We start from the raw sequence: 25,898 nt of genomic DNA, 5'->3' as shown, positions 1-25,898 counted from the left end.
ATGTCTCCAACTGCCCCGCCCATGATACATCACAACAACCAGTATCCAGTATAAGAAAATTCTCTGTACATTTTTTGAACACATTTGTTATATATTAATATCACATTTCTATTTAAAAATAAGCAGCTGTGTATGTAATTGCATACATTATGAAAAGGTTTTATGAAAAGTCAACCCGGTGCTGATTAGTTAACTAGGCTCCAAAGCGTACAAACCAGTAAACTGAGTTTTATATTTGAAAATACACCAATCAATTATTTAAACTCAAAAACAGTTGTTGACTCAACTATATTCTTCTGTTTGTTTGCTAGTTGTCTGAGGCTACTTCCTGTGAAACACAAAATAAAAAAGCAAACAAAACTAATTAACAAAAGCAGCTAATAGCACAACTGTTATGCTAATATATGTTTTAATACGTTTCTGATGAGAAATCTATGCACACACAGGCCATGAGTCAAAGGTAACCGGTGTTCTGTCTGTAAACAAGTTTATGAGTGTCACCATAACAACAACTACACAGAGGTTATTCAGACTTCAGAAATAACCTGAACTCCATGCTCTCCACAAAGTAACGAACGTTTCTCACAGAGCTTAGTGCTGTTTTCTCAACCTCAAAACAAGCATGTACTCATATCAGCCTGTCATTTCTGTTGGTTTTTTCTGTATATTTTTAATAACTTGCTTCACAGAAAACCTAAAACTTTTTTAATTATTCTGTCTAATTTAAGAGATTAGATCTGTTCCTTTAAATGTCTTGCAATTGGTACTAAGATTGTTTGCTTCATGAACTTGATAAAAGTAAAAGTAATAAAATATTTTAAATGCAAACATGAACTTTAAAGGTAAGGTGAGCAGGAACAGAAAAATGATCATTTAAATATTCATTTTGGGCAACATGGTGGCGCAGCAGGTAGTATTGCAGTCACATAGCTCCAAGGACCTGGAGGTTGTGGGTTCGATTCCCGCTCTGGGTGACTGTCTGTGAGGAGTTGGTGTGTTCTCCCCGTGTCTGCGTGGGTTTCCTCCGGGTGCTCCGGTTTCCTCCCACAGTCCAAAAACGCACGATGGTAGGTGGATTGGCGACTCAAAAAGTGTCCGTAGGTGTGAGTGTGTGAGTGAACGTGTGTGTGTCTGTGTTGCCCTGTGAAGGACTGGCGCCCCCTCCAGGGTGTATTTCTGCCTTGCTCCCAATGATTCCAGGTAGGCTCTGGACCCACCGCGACCCTGAAATGGATAAGCGGTTATAGATAATGGATGGATGGATGGATGGATATTCATTTTGATAATGATAAATAATGATGTTTAATGCAGGAAATGATGTTTCCCCACAAGTACGCTTTAAAGGGGGGTCGTGTAGAGCTCTCTGGCTTGTTTGCATTAAGAAGCTCAACGTCTTTTAAGGTGGAATGGTGTGTTTGAGAGGAAAAAGCGACTGTTGTCTGTACGTGGCTAACTTGACTAGCATCAAGCTGAGGATTAAGGGAAAATATACCCACCATGATCTCTTAAACTGCTGCTTATTGATGGTTGTAGATTATTTTTAACTTGTGATCTCCCAATGATTCAATATTTAGACAGTTTTCCTGATGGGAATCAATATTTTAACACTTGATTTCCTGTGTTCCCACCTCAGCATGCATTGATTTATTTACTGATGGATGGATTAGTTTTGTTCACTATCGTGGGTGAAATTGTTGAAGAAAGTAATCCCTGCAATTTTGCAGTTTTTCTTAGAAGATACAAATGATGTTTATTTTTAATTCTGCCCAAAATAACCAGCCTTAGTAAGCAGCATATTTAAGGTACCTAATTAATAAGAACACTGACATTCCATAAGTCTTTGGAAACTTTATTGAGGAATAGCTGGAAAAGCTTTGCAGTTCTGGACAATGTGACCCATAGATTCATTTATATAAACTTTATATGTCAGTAAAAATGATAACTGAACATTTAAAACTATTGTTCATTGGGGAGTTTCCACTGCTGGGAGTAGCACAGCGCTAGACTAGACTTCTGTGTCTAATAAAGTGGCGAATAGCATCACTGACCATCACTGAGAGTCTGAATGAAGTCTCTGGTATGAAATGACTGGTACCAAAACACCATAACATCATAATTACAACATTTCACCTGCATGGTACACAACAACACTGATCTGAGGTAAAGTGCTCAAAAACAACCTCTGCAGTTTGAGTGTGTTCCTATGGAATATCTGGAAACGGGCAGTTTGTGTGGCTGTGCAGTAGTTTAGATCAGGTTGGAGACCACTTTCACAAAACCATTAGTCACCAAAACACTTTAACATGAGGCAGATGTCTCTAAAAACACCACACAATGTTTGACTACAGATCGGACCAGTCACTGTCTTGACCTTGACATGAGAACTCCAGAAGAGCAACTATCAAATACAATGACGTATACAAAATACATACTTGACATGTACAAAATACAAAACTCATTTTGTTCACAGACTGAACACGATTTATGTACACACTTGCACACTTAAATCTTCCATTCTTCACATGGCTGGTTTGGTCTTTTGTGATCAACGAGTTCTTGTCGTCTCTGATTTTAATAGGGATGGTCCAAAAACATTCACCTGCGTGTGTCAATGACATCTGAAGAAAGCAGTGCTTAAGTTTGGTCCTGGATACAGTGGTTAAGCCAAACAGACATTGGTTTTAAGTCTGAGATTCTTAATTAATTTTGGCCTCAGTAGATCCACAGCCTTCTGTTTGGCATCAAAAACTGGGCCTGTTATGGAAGCTGGAAATTTGGCACAGGCAGTCTACACATTTTTCCTAATTCATTGGCTCCTGTTTCAAGTTCAGACACAGGTGATGTTTTCCTCCAGGCCTTTTTTACAGGGGTGAAGTTTTTTGCTTGGAAGGGATGGAGAGAAGTCTCCATTGCCCAGATTTCCAGTGAGTGGTAGGTGTGTAGACTGGTAGGCTAATGGTGGGATGGTGTTGACAAGAATGAGCTGGAGTGGTTTCTTCTCTTCGCGATACTGACATCGTACATATCTAGCAAAAGCAGAGCGAAAGGTCTTGTTGAAGAGCGTGTAGACGAGGGGGTTCACAGCAGACGATAGGTATCCCACCCACACAAAGACATTCAGAAGTCCTTCCATCACATTGTCGCGGCAAGTGGCCGGCTGGCAGACCACTGCCAGAACGTTCGTGATGAAAAATGGGCACCACATGACCACGAAGAGGAAGAAGACCACTCCCAGGACTTTGGAGGCCTTGCGTTCATTGCCGAGCGACTGTGCGGCACGGCGTCCAAACGGAGAGGATGTGACGCCTGTCTCTCGGCTCAGGGATCTCCGCAGGAACAACTTCTTCTCCGACGGCGAGATAGCAGGACTGGGAAGAAAGCTGAGGGTCAAACCTGTGCTCCATCTGGGTCGTGGCACCAACTGGTCCAGGCACAGCGTGGCCTCACTCTGAAGGGCGCTGATGGTTAGGAAGTAGGTCACCACCATGATGGTCAGCGGCACAAAAAAGGCCACGAACGAGCCGATCAGCACGAAGGAGTTGTCTGTCAACAAGCAGCTGCCATCCTTGAAGACTTTGGTGTGGTCCCGGAGGCCCAGGACTGGAATGGGCATTGAGATACCTGCCGAAAGATGTGAGAGGAGACTGTTATGTTATATATAATACATGCATAATTTGTGAAAAGACATATACGTATAATATGTGCAGTCATATGCAAACACCTTTGGCCACGTTAAATGTTCACTAAGGTGACCACATGTCTTTTTTTTCCCAAACATGTCCTCTTTTTTGGGGAGCTTTAAAATACAGTTTTTAAATTGTGTAAAATGTCCAGGATTTCACCTCTGAGTTTCACTCAACACTCATTCTGTGTGCAGATTTATACAGCTATATACATGATGATTTAAGCTCCGCCTTCTCACTGCTGTTATTGATCTATAACCTGTATCTACATTAAAGACTAGTCAGAAATGCCCACCACAGCGACAGACCGTAGTCTAAAAACACATAAACAAAAAAAAGTAAATAAACACAGATCAGTTTGATTTTACCTCATGTCTTTGTTTTATTTATGTATTTAATATGAAAATTAATGGCAGGAAATAAAAATGTTGGTAAAAGCCTTTTAATACATACGTATTTGATTACAGAGCAGTACAGGTTATTTTAGCAAGTTATTATTTTTAGTAAATTAATAAATATTTATGCGCTACTGTTCATTAATGCGGGCGGCACGGTGGCGCAGCAGGTAGTGTCACAGTCACACAGCTCCAGGAACCTGGATGTTGTGGGTTCGATTCCCGCTCCGGGTGACTGTCTGTGAGGAGTGTGGTGTGTTCTCCCCGTGTCCGCGTGGGTTTCCTCCGGGTGCTCCGGTTTCCTCCCACAGTCCAAAAACACACGTTGGTAGGTGGATTGGCGACTGGTCCGTGTGTGTGTGTGTGTGTTGCCCTGTGAAGGACTGGTGCCCCCTCCAGGGTGTATTCCCGCCTTGTGCCAATGATTCCAGGTAGGAAACCCACCGTGATAATGAATGAATGTTCATTAAAGCAGCTGCACTTGATGCACTCAATGCCAAATACTGGCTGGTGGAACTCCAACATCCATGTAAATTCCATAAAATCCTCACAGCAATGTTCCAACATCTAGTGTAAACTGTTCCCAGAAGAGTTTAGACTGTTACTGCAGTAACCTGATTAATGTGCTTCAGTTTAGAAAAATAAATGTTGCATGAGCACTGCTTTTTATTTTATATATTTTCTATTTACGTTTTGGTAAATACTGCGATTTCTTTATCACTGTCAGAAGGAGATTTCACTTGCAAAGCGGTGCAAAGTCAGGCAGGTGCATTTGGTGAGGCAGCAATCGAAGCTTAAGCATGGTCTATTCAGTTGGACACATTCTGAGCTGTGGAGGAGCTGTAGACCATTAACGGTCTTATAATGGGGTGGCAGAGCTTTAAAATCCGTTCTAAATTAAACGGGAATCCAGGGCACACTGGCCAAGGCAGGCGCAATATGTTCTCCTGTTTTTCCTCCAGTCAGCACTCTGCCTCTGTCACCAGTAAACAGAGCGTTTGAAAAGTTGAGGTAAGAGAAAAGAAAACAGAGAAACTGCAGAGAAACTGTGCGTCATATACAGAACCAGGGAATGTTTCTAGGATCCACAACTAATATATATCCAGAACAATACAAACGATCAATCACAACTAAACCTTCATAATATTAGATAACTAAATAAAATAAAATAATCATACTAGGCATGATTTGGTATTTTTGCTCCTGGGCTCTCCCTAGAGTTGCAGAGTGTTATAGCACTGTCCTGAAATGAAGCGAGGAGGTTTCCTACATTCCAGTTTCTTTAACATCACAAACTTCTGAAGCTGTAATTTACGGTAAAAATAGTACCTAATGTTCCTTTAAAGAGTATTTCCTGCCGTTTTCCAAAATAGTTTCCAGATAGCAGACACATTTTGGCAAAATCAGTGCCCCTTTGGCTCTTATGACTCAGTTACCACTCTGGTGAGTGTAGTGTGGGCCTGACGTGGCGTGACTGTCATGAGCCACGCTTCACTTTGGTTACACCAGGGGTTGTGTGCCAGACTTGAACAGAAGTCATATTTGTCCAGATTTGTTTCACAGGGCACCTGATATTTGGCCCGTAAAAGGTAGAGCTGAGGCTAAGTTGAGGCCTGAATCAACACCGTTATTTAAGGCCAAATATGGGCCATAAGAGAACTGCAGATGTGGGCCACATCTGTGCCAAACATTCATTCATTGTCTGTAAGCACTTATCCAGTTCAGGGTCACGGTGGGTCCAGAGGCTACCTGGAAATTATTGGGCGCAAGGCGGGAATACACCCAGGAGGGGGCGCTAGTCCTTCACAGGGCAACACACACACACACACACTCACACCTACGGACACTTTTGAGTCACCAATCCACCTACCAACGTGTGTTTTTGGACTGTGGGAGGAACCCGGAGCACCCGGAGGAAACCCACGCGGACACAGGGAGAACACACCAACTCCTCACAGACAGTCACCTGGAGCGGGAATCGAACCCACAACCTCCAGGTCCCTGGAGCTGTGTGACTGCGACACTACCTGCTGCGCCAATCCATAATTCAGTGAGAATTAAAATAACACTTTGGGCTCCCCCTACAGTTGCAGAGTGTAGTTTACTTTTGCAGCACTCTCCTGAAATGAAGGGGGATGGGAGGGAGGGGAGCTGGTTTCCTACACTCCTCAAAAAGTTACATAGTTTAGATTCTGCTGTGCTGAACTGGACAGAACGCCAGAGGCTCTGTTCTCCCTACTACAGCTCAGTGGAGCATCATAGTGACTTTGAATCTGTAATTTTAAGGTAAAAACCTAGAGTCATTTTTAAACCAAGTGTTTGAAAGTGGATGACTCTCTCTGTCAGTTTGTTTACATCTCACACACTGAATGATGCAGAAATGTAGACTATTCAGTGACAGAAACACAGCTTCTGCCTGTTACTCTGGAGTTTGTGACAAGAATGTCATCAGACACAGAAGAAAAAGTGGAATTATTTTTAAAAATGTCAGTTTTTTGTTTCTTATATATTTAATTTAATCTTATATATAATTTTTTGCAGCCATTTAATTAAACACTATCATAGTTTGGTCAGAGAAGATATTGTTGGCTGATACTATTACACCATGAAAATGTCATATTTTAAGGTGTGTGTGTGTGTGTGTGTGTGTGTGTGTGTGTGTGTGTGTGTGCGTGTGTTGGCATGACTCTAGCTGTGTGTAATTAAGGAGCTAACCTGAAGCTCCTGCCTATCACAGGTGGCTTATCTGGACTGGAATGAGTGTGGCAGGGTAATGGAAAAGCTCAGTGATAGACCCAGCTGTTTCCTACCACACATGTCCCTGCTAGATAAACCCCTCTGTCCCTCTTCCAGAGATGTCCCAAAATAAAAAGAAAAAAGAAAAAAAATAATTATTAGTCCCACACGAAGAACTCCTGAGTCTTCTGTTCTCCATAGTCATATTTTTAAATGCAAAGTACAACAGTCAAACAGTCAGCAACCTAAAGATGCTCCACAAGAAGGCAGTAATTAATGATGTGTTGGGAGGTTAGTATTTCCACAACCATAGGAATTGGACTGGCCACCACCAGTGCTCTCCTCACAGACACTGATAGGTGATTGGTTTGCAGCTTGTCATTTTAAAGCATTGCTGTAAGGATTTAATGGCAGCCACAAAAACTTTACTGAGGATTAGTTTTACACTAAAAAAAAAAAAGAAATTTAAAATATAGGGCGGCACGGTGGCACAGCAGGTAGTGTCACAGTCACACAGCTCCAGGGACCTGGAGGTTGTAGGTTCGATTCCCAATCCAGGTGACTGTCTGAGGAGTGTGGTGTGTTCTCCCTGTGTTTGCGTGGGTTTCCTCCAGGTGACTGTCTGTGAGAAGTGTGGTGTGTTCTCCCTGTGTCTGCGTGGGTTTCCTATGGTTGCTCCGGTTTCCTCACAAACACATGTTGGTAGGTGGATTGGCAACTCAAAAGCGTGAGTGTGTGTGTTGCCTGGTGAAGGACTGGCGCCCCCTCCAGGGTGTATTCCCACCTTGCGCCCAATGATTCCAGGTAGTCCCACCGCGACCCTGAATTGGATAGGCGGTTACAGATAATGAATGCACAAATTCAAAATTTACTTAATTTCATTATTAATTATTAACTTAATTATATTATTAAGTCAAAATGTTGCATGAAATCAAATCATATATCATACTCATTCTCAAAGTATGTCTCTAGATGTAGATTATTTAATTTAATGAGTTTGTTTAATGTAAAACAAATTAAGAAGATTCAAATTGTAATTTTTTGAGTGTAGCATGCCAGCTCCACTCCTTGACTCCTCTAAGTTTTTTCCAGGACAGGAGCAAAGCAGTGGGAAAAGAGGAGGAGGGCAATAGTAGCAGTATTTAAAGTTTGTGGACACAGCCACCGTTTCTACAGCCAGTGAAACGATGTTCAGTTAAGAGAATGATAAATACTCATCTGTGCCCTCAGTGCTAACCTTAATCATCTATAACTTCTCAAATGACCTTCTGTCTTGGCGTTCGTGCAGGAGCCAATACAAATTTGTAACATAAACCATTACCCAGCAGCATATTACTTTGTGAATACCAAGCATTCCCCAGTGAATTGGTTCTCTTGTAAACTCAATGGGACGCTATTCTCCGAGTGATTTATGAGAGTCTTGCTCCTCAAGGACAGGATTCTGTGCTCTCTATCTCCGTATTATAACCCCACACTGCTCTGTTTATGTAAAACCATGCTGTATTGTACATTAGCGTAGATACTTCGCTTTTCTCAGGATCCAAACCCGGACATTTGTTTATATAAATGTGATTTTGGGCCAGAGTTAGCAGCAATAGCTTCTACATTTCTGGATCACACAAGGTATTGGATGGAGCTCCAATGCTCCAGCGAAATCAGTTCGACAGCCCAGTGGGGGGCTTTAGTTCTGTCATGTCCTGCCCATCTTGTGTGTGTTCCTGCCTTGGTGCAGCTCTTGTTTCATTGTGTTCTGGGGGGTATTCCACAAAATGTGATTTATTAGCCGTACAAATTAAGCAGAGAACTAAGGACTGTATCTCTCAGCTTTCTTCATATTGGATAGGACTGACTTTGGGCTTTAGTTGGTTAAATGAGGAATCCTTATTTTGGAAAAAACCTTTTTTTCCCACATCCTTTTGTTTTGTTTTGTGTTTTCTATCCGCCCCCCTGTCCCTTGTGTTCTCATGTTGTAGTCCCGTCCCACTCCTGAGAATTAGTAATTTCTTAGAGACAGACAATTTGCCGTTGCTTTGTACCTGTCCTCGGATTTAAAGCTATGAGTCTTTGTTTTTTGTCATTGTTAGCGTCAGAGTTAGAGTCTTTCTTGGTTATGTTCCATGTTTTCTTGTTCCCTGATGTATTTACTTTGTTCGTTAAGCATTTCTATTATGTTTATGTGTTCTAGTCAGTGTTTATTTTCATGTCCTCTCTTTTGCCACCTTTTGTCTTTGTGTTCAATGAAATCCCCAAAGCACCTGCTTCCTGCCTCCACGTCTCGTCCTCGCCTCATTACAATACTCCTCTAGCCGATAATGGCACTGGGCATGGTGACATTAGGCTCATGTTCGGTTGCTCAAGCGCATTCTGTCTCATTTATCTACTGAGAGCTTTGTGTATGTTCCTTCTGGAGCATTCATGAAGATTGTGTGCAATTGAGTATATTTGGATGTACAGTTTATGTGAGAGAAAACACTATGGCCCTTGATAATAATCAAAGCTGCTACTGCACTGCATAAAACAATAGTATATTCAGTAAAACCAGCTTGAATTTGTGAATATGTCTAATATTTAAGATATAATCATCTTTTGACGTAATAAGAGAGGTTCTTTCACAGTTTCTAACCATTTTAAAACATAAAACAAGCAGACACTCACCTTTCTCAGGACCTTAAACTCAGGTCTATGTTTAGGTTTGTTTGACCACCCCCTTCCCACCCCCAACATCACTGCTATCACTCAAGGACAAACCTGCCAAATTGTCTTGGAGATAAGAGATCTTCCTGGTGGCAATAAATCTCTGCAAATCGATGCTGATCTTTGGGGTTTAGGTTGGAGCGCAGTGGTGGTCGTGGTGAGGAGGGGTGTTGGGGCATGAATAAAGCATTTCAAGATGAAGGAAAGATTCCTGGCTGTTTTTCTGATGATGGAGACAGGTCCAGATCTGAGGCGCTCACACTATACCTCCTCGAATTTCATAGGTGTGTTGCTTTTTGGGGCATATTGTGTGCTGAGGTCTTTGAGTAGTTTATTGCAGGATAATATCACCATATCGTTGCTGTCAGACCGAGCTCTGCTAGGTACATTTTCCAGGAAATTTCAACACAGTGCGAAGGGCAGCTAGCATTTCTTAATGCAAAATTCAAAATTATGGAGATACGATTGTTCAGAGAGCGACTATATATTCCACACATATGCTCTACCTAGCAGCAGCCTAAACCACAACAGTGCTAGTGTTTATAGATTTGATCTTCCAACATCAGTACCAGACATCACCGTCTCTAACAGGAACAGTGGGCTTTGGAAACACAACAACGGCGGTGGTAACATTAAGAGTTATTTACTCATTGTGTATCATTGTGTTGTTGTTGTTGTTGTTTGCGACTGAACACAGCTCCGTCATCAGTTCAGACAGATCAGTAGAATTTGTTCCTTCCTTGTTGCAATGTCCAGCTCTCGCTGGATTTGTCAGCCAACGATCCAAGAAGTGTTTAAATCTCTTCAAACGACCACGGCGTAATTTGAGTCAGATAAAAACATATGTAGCTGCTGTAGCTGGAGATTTTACAGATGGAAAGTTAGTGCTGGTCGTCTGCGTTGCGTGGCGTAGAGTGATGACTCTCTCTGGACAATCAGCGCTCTGCAAGATTTACACGTCATGGTTTAGTCCCTACTCGGCTCGCTCGGAACCAGGAGCAAACAGGGACTAAAAATGAACCCTGTTCCAGGACCAGGACCAAATTTACCTGATGGAAAAGCAAAAGAACCAAGCAGACCCAAACTGAGTGGGGTAGGGCCATGCAGTGGAAAAGTGCCTATAATATAGGAAGGTACAGTGTATGTGTTTCCAATAAATTGGCCAGTTAGTACGGATATAAAGCAGATGTTTGTACTGGGCCATGTCAGCGCTGCTCTTTGGCTTGGAATTTCATTAAAAATGGAGAAATGTAGGTTACAAGTACACAGTTTTTAACTGTACCGTATTTATAAATTCCTGCTTTGCTTGCAAGTACATGGTGTGTAATTATGGGGTTATTAATTTATTAGATATTTATTTATTATTACATTTGTTTATGCAACATGTTTGTTGTCAGTTATAGGATCTGAAATCCCAGAAGTTCCGGAAAACAGGAAAATAAGCTTCGCAACGAAAGGATGAAATACAGAAAAATATAAAATGAATAAATGAATGACACATAAATAAACGAGGACAAGCCATGTGTTTCTCTCTCTCTCTGTATGTGTGTGTGTGTGTGTGTGTGTGTTTGTGTGTGTGTGTGTGTGTGTGTGTGCGTGTGTGTGTGTGTGTGTATGTTTGTGTGTGTGTGTGTGTGTGTGTGTGCGTGTGTGTGTGTGTGTGCGTGTGTGTGTGTGTGTGTGTGTGTGTAACACTCTTACACACCGATGTGTCAGACTCTAGGAGGAAGTGGAACACGCAGAAAAATAATAAAGGAAAACAGAACAACGCTTCTTCTAAGACAATCCCCACATCAAAAGAGATTAGAGATTTCCTTGTCTCTCACTCTTGTCCTCCCTGCTGACACCACTCTGTCGTTCCTGGCGACAAAAGGAAGCGATGGAGGGAGTCAATGTGGGCTGCGTTTGGTTCACACTTTCCTCACATTCGTTCGGAGTTGTTTAGACGTTTGTTGGAGTCCAGAAGTGTGTGGAAATGTTCTGGTTCTGAGCCAAGATCTGTCATTAACACTCTACATGGCCAAAGTTATCTAACATTTCTTCTGAAGTAAGCTGCATTTTTCAGAAGTGTGTTCCTCTTTTCACTGCAGTAACATCCTTTAAACTTTAGGGAAGATTTTAAACTAACATTGGAACATTGCTGTGAGGATTTAAGGGAATTCAACCATGACAACATTAATTAGTGCAGATATCGGTGTTGGATGATTGTTTCTAGTTCATAAACACAGCTCAGACTGGTCTCAGACTTATTAAACAGAGCTCCATTTCTCCAGAAGACAGGGGTTCATTGCTACCCAGTCCAGTACTGATCATGGCGCTATTGGGCACACTGAAGCTCATTTGCAGCTGCTCTAGTGCTTATCATTCCATGCTTTTCTAAAGAGATTATACACTCAAATGTGTTGAACATCTGTGTCCATAATGGGTGAATTCACTAATTAGCCAGGGGGGGTTTCTACAAACTTTCAAACATATATTAAAGCTGTTATTTTGGGTCAGAGATTAAAACACTGTGGCCTTTGACTGACCTTCTTCAGAAACTGAAATCTTCCAGATTCATTTATTTAATTAATTCATTAATTAATTACTAATCAGAGCTGTTACTAGCTGTTTAAAAACACAGCACAGAGGAAACCCTCACATGACATGTCAGATTTGACAGAACACAGCTAACACTAATCCTTTTAAACAGCCACGGCACTTATTCAGCAGCGAATACTTGAATCAACGCATCCAGATTAGTTTATTTGAATGCAGGGAGTCTATTAAGATTTGAATTTGGACTTTTACCAAAGCTGCCAATGTGCTAATACTCCTCTGGATCTTAGTGTTGCCCTTTTAAACTTGTTCTGTCACAGTTCTGCAGATTTACCACACATCTATGATTATGACAACGGATCGAGGATTAGCTGCTGTTGGTATGTCATAAACAGCTTGATTTTAAGCTCAGCAGTGGGCTAACTCCATTATGGGCTACTGACACCGTCCTGGGCTACATGCTAAACACCAGGACCTCAGGGACTTCTCTCATGGTGGAATGTAATAAAAATTAAGACAGAATTTAATGTCAAATTTCAGACTAAACTCACACTGGGACTGGTTTACAGAATAGTAAATTTGTGATCACATATATTATCTAGGATGAGTAGCATTTACAAAATTGTGAAGAGAATAATAAGAAGTAGATTACGAAGAAAAGTAAGATGGCTTTTCCAAGCTATTGCTGTTATAGTATTCAGTGTTAACAATGACTAAGATAAATATTAAATGTGAATTTAAAATACTTAATTAAAAATATATATATATATCTACTTTGGTAACACCAGTGTGCTTTAATTATATAATCATCATCATCATCATCATCATCATCATCATCATCATCATCATCATCATCATCATGCCATCACTGTCTCCGGTTCCTGATATCAGCATGGACTCCGTATCCTAGAAACCTCCAGGTTGTCACAAGGACATGACGGACAAATAACAAGCCAATCAGAGGTAGAGAGACAGGAGCTCCTCTCCTGAATTCTGAGTGAAAACCCCCACTGAAGAACTATTTAGGCAGAGTGTGTCCAACATGTCTCTGTGTGGAACAACACAGCACCTCCAACAAGACACAATGTGTTGAATATTGTATCTACAGTGATGTTGCACACAGAAAGTTCTGATTCTGCTCTGATTATTTCATCCTGCGTTGTGTGAAGATGCACATGCTGGGACTCCCCTATCTTGTGTTACACCAGAAGACAAAGCTATTTGTGCCAGTCCTTATTAATCCTGCTGATGATGTGGCTGCTAAACAGACCAAGACTATATACCTGAAACTTTTACTTATTTCTCAATTATTTTCTCAATTATATCCCTGTTTTCTGAAGCAAACTTCACAATTTACCATTTTAAAGAGTAGTTAAATTAGTTGTTAAATTAAGAGAGTCATGTGACATAAAATCAAGAAATCTGTTATTTTATAAACTGAATGTGACGGTCATCCTTTATTCCTGCCGTTTTCCATTTTTTGTCGTTTTCCTCAATGTCACCCTCATCGTCATTCAGCAGCTGCTTCTTAAAATCACTCTCTCCATTCTCCGTAAACACATTCAAGAGACTTTTAGAACATGCTGAAGTGGTCAAGCTCTCTCACTCTATCTGTTACTCACCCTCTCCTCTCTTTCCTGTTCCTCTCCACTCTCTTTCTCTCTCTCACACATTCTCTGTTCCTCACTATGTCCCATAATATTAGAATTCCAGTGAGTGTGATAGCGTGTGAGTGTATGTGTGTTTGTGTTTGTGTGTTAGTTTAATACTTTCCTAATGTCTCCTGGTGACAGTCCAGTATTATTTGAAGTTATCGTTTATCCTGGTTTATTGACAAGGTCAATTTAAATAATAATAATCTTGTGCCTAAGACTATGCAAAGTGCTGTATGTTCCATGCTCCCTAATGAACACTAATGAAATTAATGTGACATCATGTCTCCAGAACTGGGTTTGGTGACCACTGCTATAGAGCAGATGTACCTCAGAGGAAAAGGCCTGCATTCAGTTCAGAGATAACACTTCTGAGGTCACATGATCGTGACTGACCGGCGGAGATGGTCCAGACGGCGGTGATCTTGGCCCGGGCTCGAGAGCGGGAGTTGGAGCGGCTGTGGTGGAACGGGTTGCGGATGGCCACATAGCGGTCCAAAGAGATGGCACACAGGTGCATGATGGACGCCGTGGACAGCAGGACATCCAGGTAAATCCACACTGGACACAGGACGGCTGGGAGTGGCCATGAGTAACCTGAGATCCACACACACACACAGAAAAACACAGGCACAAATTATATTTACTTTTCTGAAAATAAGCAGTAATGACCAATGAAGAATGTACTAACGGTTCGAAACATACTGTCACTCTTCAAAGAAAACAAGTATGTTCAATTTGTGAATTTGGAGATCTGATAAACCACCACCAGAGTAGAATAAACTACTTTAGCGCAGATAAAAAAACATAAAGTAGTTTGCACCAGACAAAATGTTTTTAATTCGAATAAAACAGTTATTACAGCATAAACCAGCAACCTATTAAACCAGTTTAGATCAGGATACACCAAGAAAACATTTTAAACCAATTTAGATAAGCGTATACCAGCAACAGTTTAAACCAGTTTAGATCAGCATACACCAGCAACAGTTTAAACCAGTTTAGATCCGTGTACACCAGCAACAGTTTAAACCAGTTTAGATCAGCGTACATCAGCAACAGTTTAAACCAGTTTAGATCCGTGTACACCAGCAACAGTTTAAACCAGTTTAGATCAGCGTACATCAGCAACAGTTTAAACCAGTTTAGATCCGCGTATACCAGCAACAGTTTAAACCAGTTTAGATCAGCGTACATCAGCAACAGTTTAAACCAGTTTAGATCAGCGTACATCAGCAACAGTTTAAACCAGTTTAGATCTGCGTATACCAGCAACAGTTTAAACCAGTTTAGATCAGCATACACCAGCAACAGTTTAAACCAGTTTAGATCCGTGTACACCAGCAACAGTTTAAACCAGTTTAGATCAGCGTACATCAGCAACAGTTTAAACCAGTTTAGATCTGCGTATACCAGCAACAGTTTAAGCCAGTTTAGATCCGTGTACACCAGCAACAGTTTAAACCAGTTTAGATCTGCGTACACCAGCAACAGTTTAAACCAGTTTAGATCTACGTATATCAGCAACAGTTTAAACCAGCTTAGATCTGCGTATACAAGCAACAGTTTAAACCAGTTTAGATCCACGTATACTAGCAACAGTTTAAACCACTTTAGATCTGCGTACACCAGCAACAGTTTAAACCAGTTTAGATCTGCGTACACCAGCAACAGTTTAAACCAGTTTAGATCTGCGTACACCAGCAACAGTTTAAACCAGTTTAGATCTACGTATATCAGCAACAGTTTAAACCAGTTTAGATCTACGTATACCAGCAACAGTTTAAACCAGCTTAGATCCGCGTATACAAGCAACAGTTTAAACCAGTTTAGATCCACGTATACTAGCAACAGTTTAAACCAGTTTAGATCCGCGTACACCAGCAACAGTTTAAACCAGTTTAGATATGCGTACACCAGCAACAGTTTAAACCAGTTTAGATCCGCGTACACCAGCAACAGTTTAAACCACTTTAGATCCACATATACCAGCAACAGTTTAAACCAGTTTAGATCCGCGTACACCAGCAACACTTTAAACCAATTTAGATCTGCATACACCAGCAACAGTTTAAACCAGTTTAGATCTGCGTATACCAGCAACAGTTTAAATCAGTTTAGATCTGCGTATACCAGCAACAGTTTAAATCAGTTTAGATCCGCGTACACCAGCAACAGTTTAAATCAGTTTAGATCCGCGTACACCAGCAACAGTTTAAACCAGTTTAGATCTGCGTATACCAGCAACAGTTTAAACCAGTTTAGATCTGCGTACACCAGCAACAGTTTAAACCAGTTTAGATCTGCATATACCAGCAACAGTTTAAATCACTTTAGATCTGCGTACACCAGCAACAGTTTAAACCAGTTTAGATCTGCGTATACCAGCAACAGTTTAAATCAGTTTAGATCTGCGTACACCAGCAACAGTTTAAACCACTTTAGATCTGCGTATACCAGCAACAGTTTAAATCAGTTTAGATCTGCGTATACCAGCTACAGTTTAAATCAGTTTAGATCCGCGTACACCAGCAACAGTTTAAACCAGTTTAGATCTGCGTATACCAGCAACAGTTTAAACCAGTTTAGATCTGCGTATACCAGCAACAGTTTAAATCACTTTAGATCTGCGTACACCAGCAACAGTTTAAACCAGTTTAGATCTGCGTACACCAGCAACAGTTTAAATCAGTTTAGATCTGCGTACACCAGCAACAGTTTAAACCAGTTTAGATCTGCGTACACCAGCAACAGTTTAAACCAGTTTAGATCTGCGTATACCAGCAACAGTTTAAATCAGTTTAGATCAGCATACACCAGCAACAGTGTAAACCAGTTTAGATCAGGTGAAATGAAAGTAAAATTAAACAACAACAAAAAGAAGAGTGGATGGGGAGAGACAGTGAGGAGAAGTGGAGAGAAAACTGGATTTGTAAAGGGGAAAAGAGTGGGGGAAAAACAGAAGGGTGGGGGGGGGGTTGGTGGGTAAAGATAAAGACAACATAACTGCAGGGGAGGATATTTATCTCCTGTTTGTCATTGTGTGTGTGTGTGTGTGTGTGTGTGTGTGTGTGTGTGTTTTCATATCAATACAAGGACTTCAGAACAGTGAGAAAATATGTCATATACATGTGGACACCTGCTCATCCATCGCATCATTAAAAGAGGATTAATATGTATTTCAAGCCTCTTTGCTGCAGTAACTTCTTCTAAAAAGGCTTTTGACTAAATGTTGGAATATTGCTGTGAGGATTTGATGGCATTCAGCCACATCAACGTTGGTGAAATCAGAAACTTATTTTGGATAATGTATGTCATGGATCACAAACACTGCTCAAACTCATCCCAAAAGTGTTGGATGGAGCTCACTGGGGTCACTCGGGAGAACACAGTTTCAGTGCTCCACAGCCCTGTGCTGTCTGACCTTTAGCATTTAGACCAGGGGTGTATCAAAGGGTGGGCTGAGGCGTATCTAAAGGCGGACTACGGTGTATCTAAGGGTGGGCTGAAGCGTATCTAAGGGCGGGCGGGGGTGCGTACCTAAGGGCAGGCTGGGCATATTTAAGGGCAGGCTGGGGCATATCTAATGGTAGACTGGGGTGTATCTAAGGGTGGGCTGGCTTATCTAAGGGTGGGCTGGGCCGTATCTAAGGGCGGGCTGGGCATATCTAATGGTGGACTGGGGTGTATGTAATGGTAGACTGGGGTGTATCTAAGGGTGGGCTGGGTTATCTAAGGGTGGGTTGGGCCGTATCTAAGGGCGGGCTGGGGCGCATCTAAGGGCGGGCTGGGCATATCTAATGGTGGACTGGGGTGTATCTAATGGTAGACTGGGGTGTATCTAAGGGCGGGCTGGGGCGCATCTAAGGGCAGGCTAGGGTGTATCTAAGGGCAGGCAGAAATCCCATGTGCCAATCCAATAAAAATGACATATTTAATTATGTTATGAATGTTCAGAGGCTCATGCTCCTTTTTTTGTTATTGTCTCATTTACAAATATGTCTTGTTTATTCTGCTATTGAGTTGTTGTTGTTGTTTTTCTTACTGGCACAGACACCTGAGTGTGAGGCAGCGCTGAGAGCCACGTGATGAAGGCATGCTTGTGCAGCAGGATTGAACCATCTAGCGCGCACTCACTGTGGGGTTCATGCAAGAAACACAAATAAAAAGTGAAGCTGAGAAAAGAAAAGAACAGCAGTGTTTCTGAGCATAGAGAGAGAGCGAGATTAAGAAGAATAAGAGAAAAGGGAGAGAACAAGGAAAGAGTGAGAAACAGAACATGAGACACAGAGAGAGAGTTAAAGACTGAAAGAAAGACAGACAAAGCAAGAAACAAGAGGGGAAAATAATGAGAAAACGGCAAGAAAAAGAAAACAGAGAGAAGGAGCCTGAGAGTGACATCTTTCTCACAGGGTAATGGCCCCCAGACTCTTGTGTAAAACACTGGATGCTCTAACTGTATTTATTTTGTCACTCTCCATCCTTCTTGAATTACATTACATCCTTGTTTACAATCCCTACATATAGGAACTGCTACGTTTTTGCTGTTTTGCACCCAAACCATCCAAATGCCAACTCGAAGAGGACAGTCTCGCAACGCCTCTAATTTAGACATATTCACACAGGAGGAAATTTATAATAAAAAACACCCCACAGTATGTGATCTGCTGGTGAACAGAGGAATACACTGAAGAAGATCAATCTCAGAGAGGGAGAGAGAGAGAGAGAGAGAGAGAGAGAGAGAGAGAGAGAGAGAGAGATAAAGCACTCCAGGCACAACAAACCTCCTCAGCCTGCGCTAAGAGATCAACTCGATATTTGTCAACTTCCATGAACCTGCCTTTGCTGATTTTCCCACACTCTTTCATCTCTGTTTTGCAGCATCTTCCCAAAGCTGGGTCTCACTCAGAATCACTGATCACACACAGTTCTGGTGACTTTATCCTCATGTGGTTAAGCAAAGGATTCAAATCATATATAAATCAGATGGATTTTCAGTAATGTTATTGTAGCTTCAACCACAAGTGGAACTGTGGAACTATGTTCTCTGGCGTGATCGAGCTCTATTCAGTACCTTAGGGCTGTGTCTGTCTCTCTTTTACTCTCTATTTACCCTTTTCTCTCTGTCCCTTATAAATACACACACACACACGCACACACGCACGCGCACACACACACACACACACACGCGCGCGCACACACACACACACACACACGCACACACGCACGCACACGCAATCACACACACACACACACACATACACATATGCACGCACACACACATACACACACACGCGCGCACACACACACACACACGCACACACACACACTCTCCATGTCTATCTCTCTTTGTTGTAGAGCTTATCAGAAGGATGCATCCAGAATAAACCTGGAAATTTGAGCAGTGCTTTGGGCTCAATGCTGCTATCACACACACACTCACACCCCGCACACACACACACACACACACACACGCTTAATCAGGCCTGAACCTGACAAATTCTGTCAGAGCCCAAATGCCCACAATGTAAACAGATCATTCCAGGAATAGCACCAAAAATCTGATAGCACTGAATATCACTGAAATATTAAGCTCACCTCAGTCCAAACAACACCTTCTATCTCCCTTTAGAATCAATATTCTTCCAAAACCATCAGAATGAATGTTTGGTTAAAAATGGGGAAGGGACTGGTTTATGCTCTCGTCACAGGAACGTACAGTAAAACACTAAATATAACTAAGTATAACTCATTATAAACTTATCAGTACATTTATAAAAACACAGAGAAACATGAACCCTGACAGAAAGTGGAAAGCGGATGAAAGAGAGAGAAAGAACGAGGAGAAAAAAAAGAGGAAAAGTGACATGGATGGAGAGAAAGAGGAGATGTCTCTAGCTTCATCTAATAAAACTGGAGTGTGAGTGAGGGCAGCTCAGTAAAGCCATTAATCCCTAATCACTGAGTGCCAGGAGTGTGTGTGTGTGTGTGTGTGTGTGTGTTTATTTGAACATGGTTGTATGTGTGTGTGTTTGCAAGTGAAGTGCACTGAAGGACAGTGAGGACAGTGTGACAGCCTCTAACAGAGTCAGAAAGTGTGTCTAATTACGGAGGCTCATCAGCCCCAGCACCGGGGACCCCTTAATTACTTCACTGTTTAATCTGCTGCATTTTACACTCAAGCCCCTCGCTCTAATCTCCACCACTCAGCCTCAAAAACCCGGTCAGTCCCACTGACCCACCCTCAGACGATCCGCCACAAAATAAGAGCTGCTTTAGTACCTGCTGGGGGGTGGGGTGGGGTGAGGGGGAAGGGGGGCAAGATACCTCAGATTACCCCCAGGGACTCGAACATCATACACACCCACAGTATCATACACATGGCATTACACACACAGTATCATACACACATGGCATCACACACAGTATGATACACACACAGCAACACACATATTATATGATACACACACGGCATCACACACACAGTATGATACACACACAGCATCACACACATAGTATGATACACACACGGCATCGCACACACAGTATGATACACACAAAGCATCACACACACAGTATGATACACACACGGCATCACACACACAGTATGATAAACACACAGCATCACACAAACAGTATGATACAGACACACCATAACACACACAGTATCATACACACACAGCATCTCTCTCACACACACACAGCATCATCCACACCCAGAGCATCACACACGCACAGCATCATACACACCCAGAGCATCATACACACACACACACACACACACACACGCACACAGCATCTTTCACACACAGCGTCACACACACACAGCATCATACACAAGCACAGCATCACACACACACACACACACACACACAGGATCATACACATGCAGCATCAAATACACACAGTATCATACACACCCACAGCATCACACAGACACAGCATCTTACACAGAATTGTACAATCTGAGAGCATGTATATGTATTGCGGTGTGGGTATGTATGTGTGCCTGAGTGTGTGTGTGTGTGTGTTTGTGTGAGTGTACGTGTGTGTATGTGTGATTATAGAGCCATGACTTGCAAATTATAGAGCAAATTATTATCACCAGTTCATCCACATCTGATTGTCTATGTCACTAGCTCCCACACACACAAACACACACACACACACACACACACACACACACACACACACACGCACAATTGCAGCTGGTTGACACTGAGCTCATCAGTAGCCAAGTGTTTGGAAGGTGGTCTCCTCTTTAGGAAATAAGAACAGAGCTCAGTTCAATACACACTTTATTTTTAATGGTGCTTATCACCTCCAGCTGAGGGGTGGGGGGTGCTCTTCTCCTGAGCATCAGCGGTCACCATGACAACCAGGAGATCCATCACTGTGGCCCTAGAAATGAGATAAATCCATCAGGAGCCAGAGAACCCAAGGCAGTTCTAAATCTATGGCTTTAGATTTGTGTACTATTCATAACGTGTGATGATGCTGTGAGGGCGGCATCGCTTTGTCCTGATTTACAAACTGAGGGAAATGCATCAAGAGAAAGACGTGATTGGATTATTTTTATTTCTCACTCATAGCTCTGTAAACTTTCCTTAACTGGAAACAGCAGTCTGATCAGATAAAGACAGCACATATTATACGAGTTAGTATTTGAGTGAGTGAGTGCTTAAAAGGCTAGTTCAATGAGATGCTTCATATTTTAAAAACACAGTCTCCAGGCCCTGAAGGTAAGAGGTAAATTCATTAGACCAGGTGAGAGTGGAGGTGCTTCAGGATGTTCCCGGTCCACAGTCTGGTGGAAGACTGGACATTCCCGGTCCACAGTCTGATGAAAGACTGGACATTCCCAGTCCACAGTCTGATGGAATACTGGACATTCCCGGTCCACAGTCTGATGGAATACTGGACAATCCCGGTCCACAGTCTGATGGAATACTGGACATTCCCAGTCGAGAGTGTGATGAAAGACTGGAAATTCTCGGTCCACAGTCTGATGAAAGACTGGACATTCCCAGTCCACAGTCTGATGGAATACTGGACAATCCCGGTCCACAGTCTGATGGAATACTGGACATTCCCAGTCCACAGTCTGATGGAAGACTGGACATTCCCGGTCCACAGTCTGATGGAATACTGGACATTCCCGGTCCACAGTCTGATGGAATTCTGGACATTCCCGGTCCACAGTCTGATGAAAGACTGGACATTTCCAGTCCACAGTCTGATGGAAGACTGGACATTCCCGGTCCACAGTCTGATGGAATACTGGACATTCCCAGTCCACAGTCTGATGGAAGACTGGAAATTCCCGGTGCACAGTCTGATGGAAGACTGGACATTCCCGGTCTACAGTCTGATGGAATACTGGACATTCCCGGTGCACAGTCTGATGGAAGACTGGACATTCCCGTTCCACAGTCTGATGAAAGACTGGACATTTCCAGTCCACAGTCTGATGAAAGACTGGACATTCCCTGTCCACAGTCTGATGGAAGACTGGACATTCCCGGTCCACAGTCTGATGGAAGACTGGACATTCCCGGTCCACAGTCTGATGGAAGACTGGACATTCCCGGTCCACAGTCTGACGGAATACTGGACATTCCCGGTCCACAGTCTGATGAAAGACTGGACATTCCCAGTCCACAGTCTGATGGAAGACTAAACGCTACTGGTCCAAATTCTGATAAAAGACTGGACGTTTGGACGCTCCTGGCTCAGTCTCACTGTATATGAATCAGCACAGGGCAGTGAACTGCTATTATTTTATAATGCCAAGCTATTTGAAATAATAACAGTCATTTAACCTGAAAGTGGACTGAACTCTTAACAAGAAGTTCACAAAATATTCAGTGTGTATTGAGGGAAATATCACCTTTTGGAAAAGTTTCAGAAACGCTGACTTCAATAACTTTAATCCTAAACACTAGAGGGCACAGGGGTAAAAATAATCCATGCCCTTAGAGTCTGAAAGTGCAGATGCTGACCTGTGGGCTCCCTGGTTCTTGATGATGGATGATGTTGATAACATCGACTCTGTGTTTTTTGCTGCGGTCCCCTAAAGGGCGGACAGTTCTTCTTTGGAAAGGAGAAGTGCTCAGAACTCGTCATGGCAACAAGACACGCATTTCTGCATCTTACATTTGTGGGGTGGTGGAAACAGCGGTAATTTTCCAAGAAAAATATCCATGTGTTTATGTGTGTGAGTGTGTCCAGCACCACACGATAACAAAGACAGCCATCCATCAGGAGGCAGAACCCAAACAAGTCTCTCACACTCTCCTCCCCCTCTTTTCTCCCCCCGATGAAAACCCTCATTTCAGTCCACTCAAGGACTTTTCCTGTATCTGACAGAAGCCACACATTCAGAAAAAAATTAAATAACGAAATGTTTCGCAGGGGAAACAGGAATCTGCAGTGAAACGTTTATGTTTGGTTCTAATCTCTGCAGAAGTTTAAATCAGGTCTGAAATTTGGTCAAAACACAAATACACTTCATTCATTCACTTCACAAATTCATTAGTTCATTCACTGTATGAAACCACTTATTGTCGCAGTGGGTCTGGAGCCAACCTGGAATCACTGGGCGCAAGGAAAGAACACACCCTGGAGGGGGCACCAGTCCTTCACAGGGCGACACACACTCACACACTTACACCTAAGGACACTTTTAAGTCGCTAATCCACCGACCAACATGTGATTTTGGACCGTGGGAGGAAACCAGAGCACCTGGAGGAAACCCACGCAGTCACAGGGAGAACACACCACACTCCTCACAGACAGTCACCTGGAGGAAACCCACGCAGTCACAGGGAGAACACACCACACTCCTCACAGACAGTCACCTGGAGGAAACCCGCGCAGACACAGGGAGAACACATCACACTCCTCACAGACAGTCACCCGGACTTGAACCCACACCCTCCAGGTCTGTGTGACTGCGACACCGTGTCGCCCCGTTTAACTTTCCGTGAGGTAGAATAGTTTCATTCCATCACACATTCCTTTTTAGTCTTTTCAACAAACTTTGGATCTTTTACTTTTTTTTATATTTGGTCCTCATTGTGTTGTGATATATATCATATTCTAAACAACGCCAAATTCTCTCTGTTTAAGTTAAAAGTGAGTAATTTAGAGTATTCATCCAGAGCCGTGCTGCTGAGCTGGTGAATGAGTGCAGCGAAGAAAAAAGACGCGCCTCAACTCGAGTTAAACACGATCACAGAAACCACATAGATGTAGCAATTTACTTTTATCTATATATTTTTCTTTTGTTTACAAATCAGAAAGCAAACAACGTCCACTGCGCCATTTACTCTGTTCATAAGGTGCGCAAACGGGATATGAACCGATTCCCCGTTGGGTGAATAAGCCCACGCACAGCTCCGTCTTGTAAGCGCTGGCGTCGTTGCTAGGTTACATGTATTTTGCGGAGTGATACCTGATGAGCTTCGGTCACAGTGCCATTACAGTAATATTGGCACTTCTGGAATGTCTCTCAGCCAATCACATTGCAGGGTTGAGACTCCCTGTAGTATAATTTAGAATAATTTTATTTCCATATTTTGAAATACTCAGTAATCCAGTGATCATTAGTGATTAATATTGATCAGAAATTAAACCCTGTTCATAAAAAGACAAAACTGCTATCTCTGGCGGCTGCAGGACTGTCAAGAACTCATGGCCTATGCCCACATGCACAGGTGAACTGCATGTCTAATTGTTTGTGCATTAACAAAGGCCACGACAAAGCTTTACACACACAAGGCAGAAAGTTAGCTACACAAAAGCAGCAGAGATATTTCCTCCTGCCTCTTTCAACAACTCACACTGCTGAACAAAGCAATAGAAGAAAGAATGTAGAGAATGACGTTGCAAATCTCTCTCATTGCTCTCTCTTACTCTCTGTCTCTCTCTCTCTAAGACTCCTCTAGCTGTAGTCCGGCAGTGTGTGTATATGTGTTTTAGGAGTGTGGCTTTGGTAGGAGGGCTGAAGGGATGGGGTTATTTTCAACAACTACCTCACACTAACTGTTTTACATCATTACCTAGTCTGGCTTTAATTCCAAACCCACACTCAAAAATTCTGTCTGAAATCAACAAGATCAGGCAGAAATATACATAAAATATAAATTAATATATTCATTTTAGGGCAGCACGATCCCCCCTCCAGGGTATATTCCCACCTTGTGCCCAATGATTCCAGGTAGGCTCTGGACCCACCGCGACCCTGAATTGGATAAGCAGTTACAGATAATGAATGAATGAATATTAGTTTTAGTTTAGAAGGACTTTATGTGTAATGTATACGTTTAATTCAAAATTCAAACATTCTCTGATCTTATGTCACATTACAGTAACTCTGTGTCGTATTAAAAGTCACAATTCTCATTTTATTCAACTAAAAATAACCTTAAAATGAAGTAGTGTGAAAAACAAAGGGTGAAGAATTAACTGTGGGTGCCGTGAAATCCTCACAGTCATGTTCCAAGTCTTCCAAGGAGAGTAGAAAACCTTACAGCGCTAAAGAGGAAATAAATCACTGTGAACACCCCTCATTTCAGAAGAAATGTTGGAACAAATGTGTCCACACAGTTTTGTCCAAACTCTTAAACATAAAAAATCCTACATAGATTACTTTGAGCGATGCCTTGGAAAAAACACTTCTGATTCCTTAAAGAACCATGAGTGTTAAAGACGTGTGAGTGTGAGGAAACTTTTAAAGGTTTAAAGAAACATCGCTTGATGTAAATGTATAAATTATTAGCAAATATGGTTCTATTGCAGCGCTCAAAGGACTCTTTGTAGCACCTTTATCTTTAAGAGTGTGGTGTACTGACTCTTGCCTGACAACACCACGAGTGCTGGACAGAAATATTCTTCTCTGAAATCCCCTGTTCGCAGATATTCAGTCCGGACTCAATCACTCTTAACTCAGGTGTTTATGTGAGTGTGAGTCACTGAGAGCAAAAAGAAGAATGCTTCCCAGAACTCCATTATCCACTCGTTTGAACTCGGCAGGTTCCGAAAGTTCAGTCAGAAAGGGCACTGCGTTTCTCTGATTAAAAAACACCTGAAGTGCTCCGACAGTCTCGCCATCACAGAGTGACCCAACACAGCGTTCAACTCTCCTGGATCTATCAATACTTTGTACTAGATCTTAACAGTATAAACCTAGATCAAC

At 42.2% G+C, this 25,898-nt stretch overlaps 1 protein-coding gene across 1 annotated transcript in view; it reads right to left on the bottom strand.

Moving 5' to 3' along the window:
* Positions 1-1,868: 1,868 nt before the first annotated feature.
* htr2aa (5-hydroxytryptamine (serotonin) receptor 2A, genome duplicate a) overlaps positions 1,869-25,898 on the bottom strand; it is a 29,284-nt gene continuing 5,254 nt past the window's right edge. Inside the window, exons 2-3 of the mRNA XM_066641011.1 lie at positions 14,095-14,295; positions 1,869-3,621 (exon numbers count right to left, since the gene is read on the bottom strand). Coding sequence (XP_066497108.1) covers positions 2,828-3,621; positions 14,095-14,295 — 995 coding nt within the window. The 3' untranslated portion in view covers positions 1,869-2,827. The remainder of the gene's footprint in view (positions 3,622-14,094; positions 14,296-25,898) is intronic.

Source organism: Hoplias malabaricus, chromosome 12, assembly GCF_029633855.1.
Source record: "Hoplias malabaricus isolate fHopMal1 chromosome 12, fHopMal1.hap1, whole genome shotgun sequence".
Lineage (NCBI taxonomy): Eukaryota > Metazoa > Chordata > Actinopteri > Characiformes > Erythrinidae > Hoplias > Hoplias malabaricus.
The sequence above is the reverse complement of the archived record's forward strand: the minus strand, read 5'-3'. Positions and strand labels throughout refer to the sequence as shown.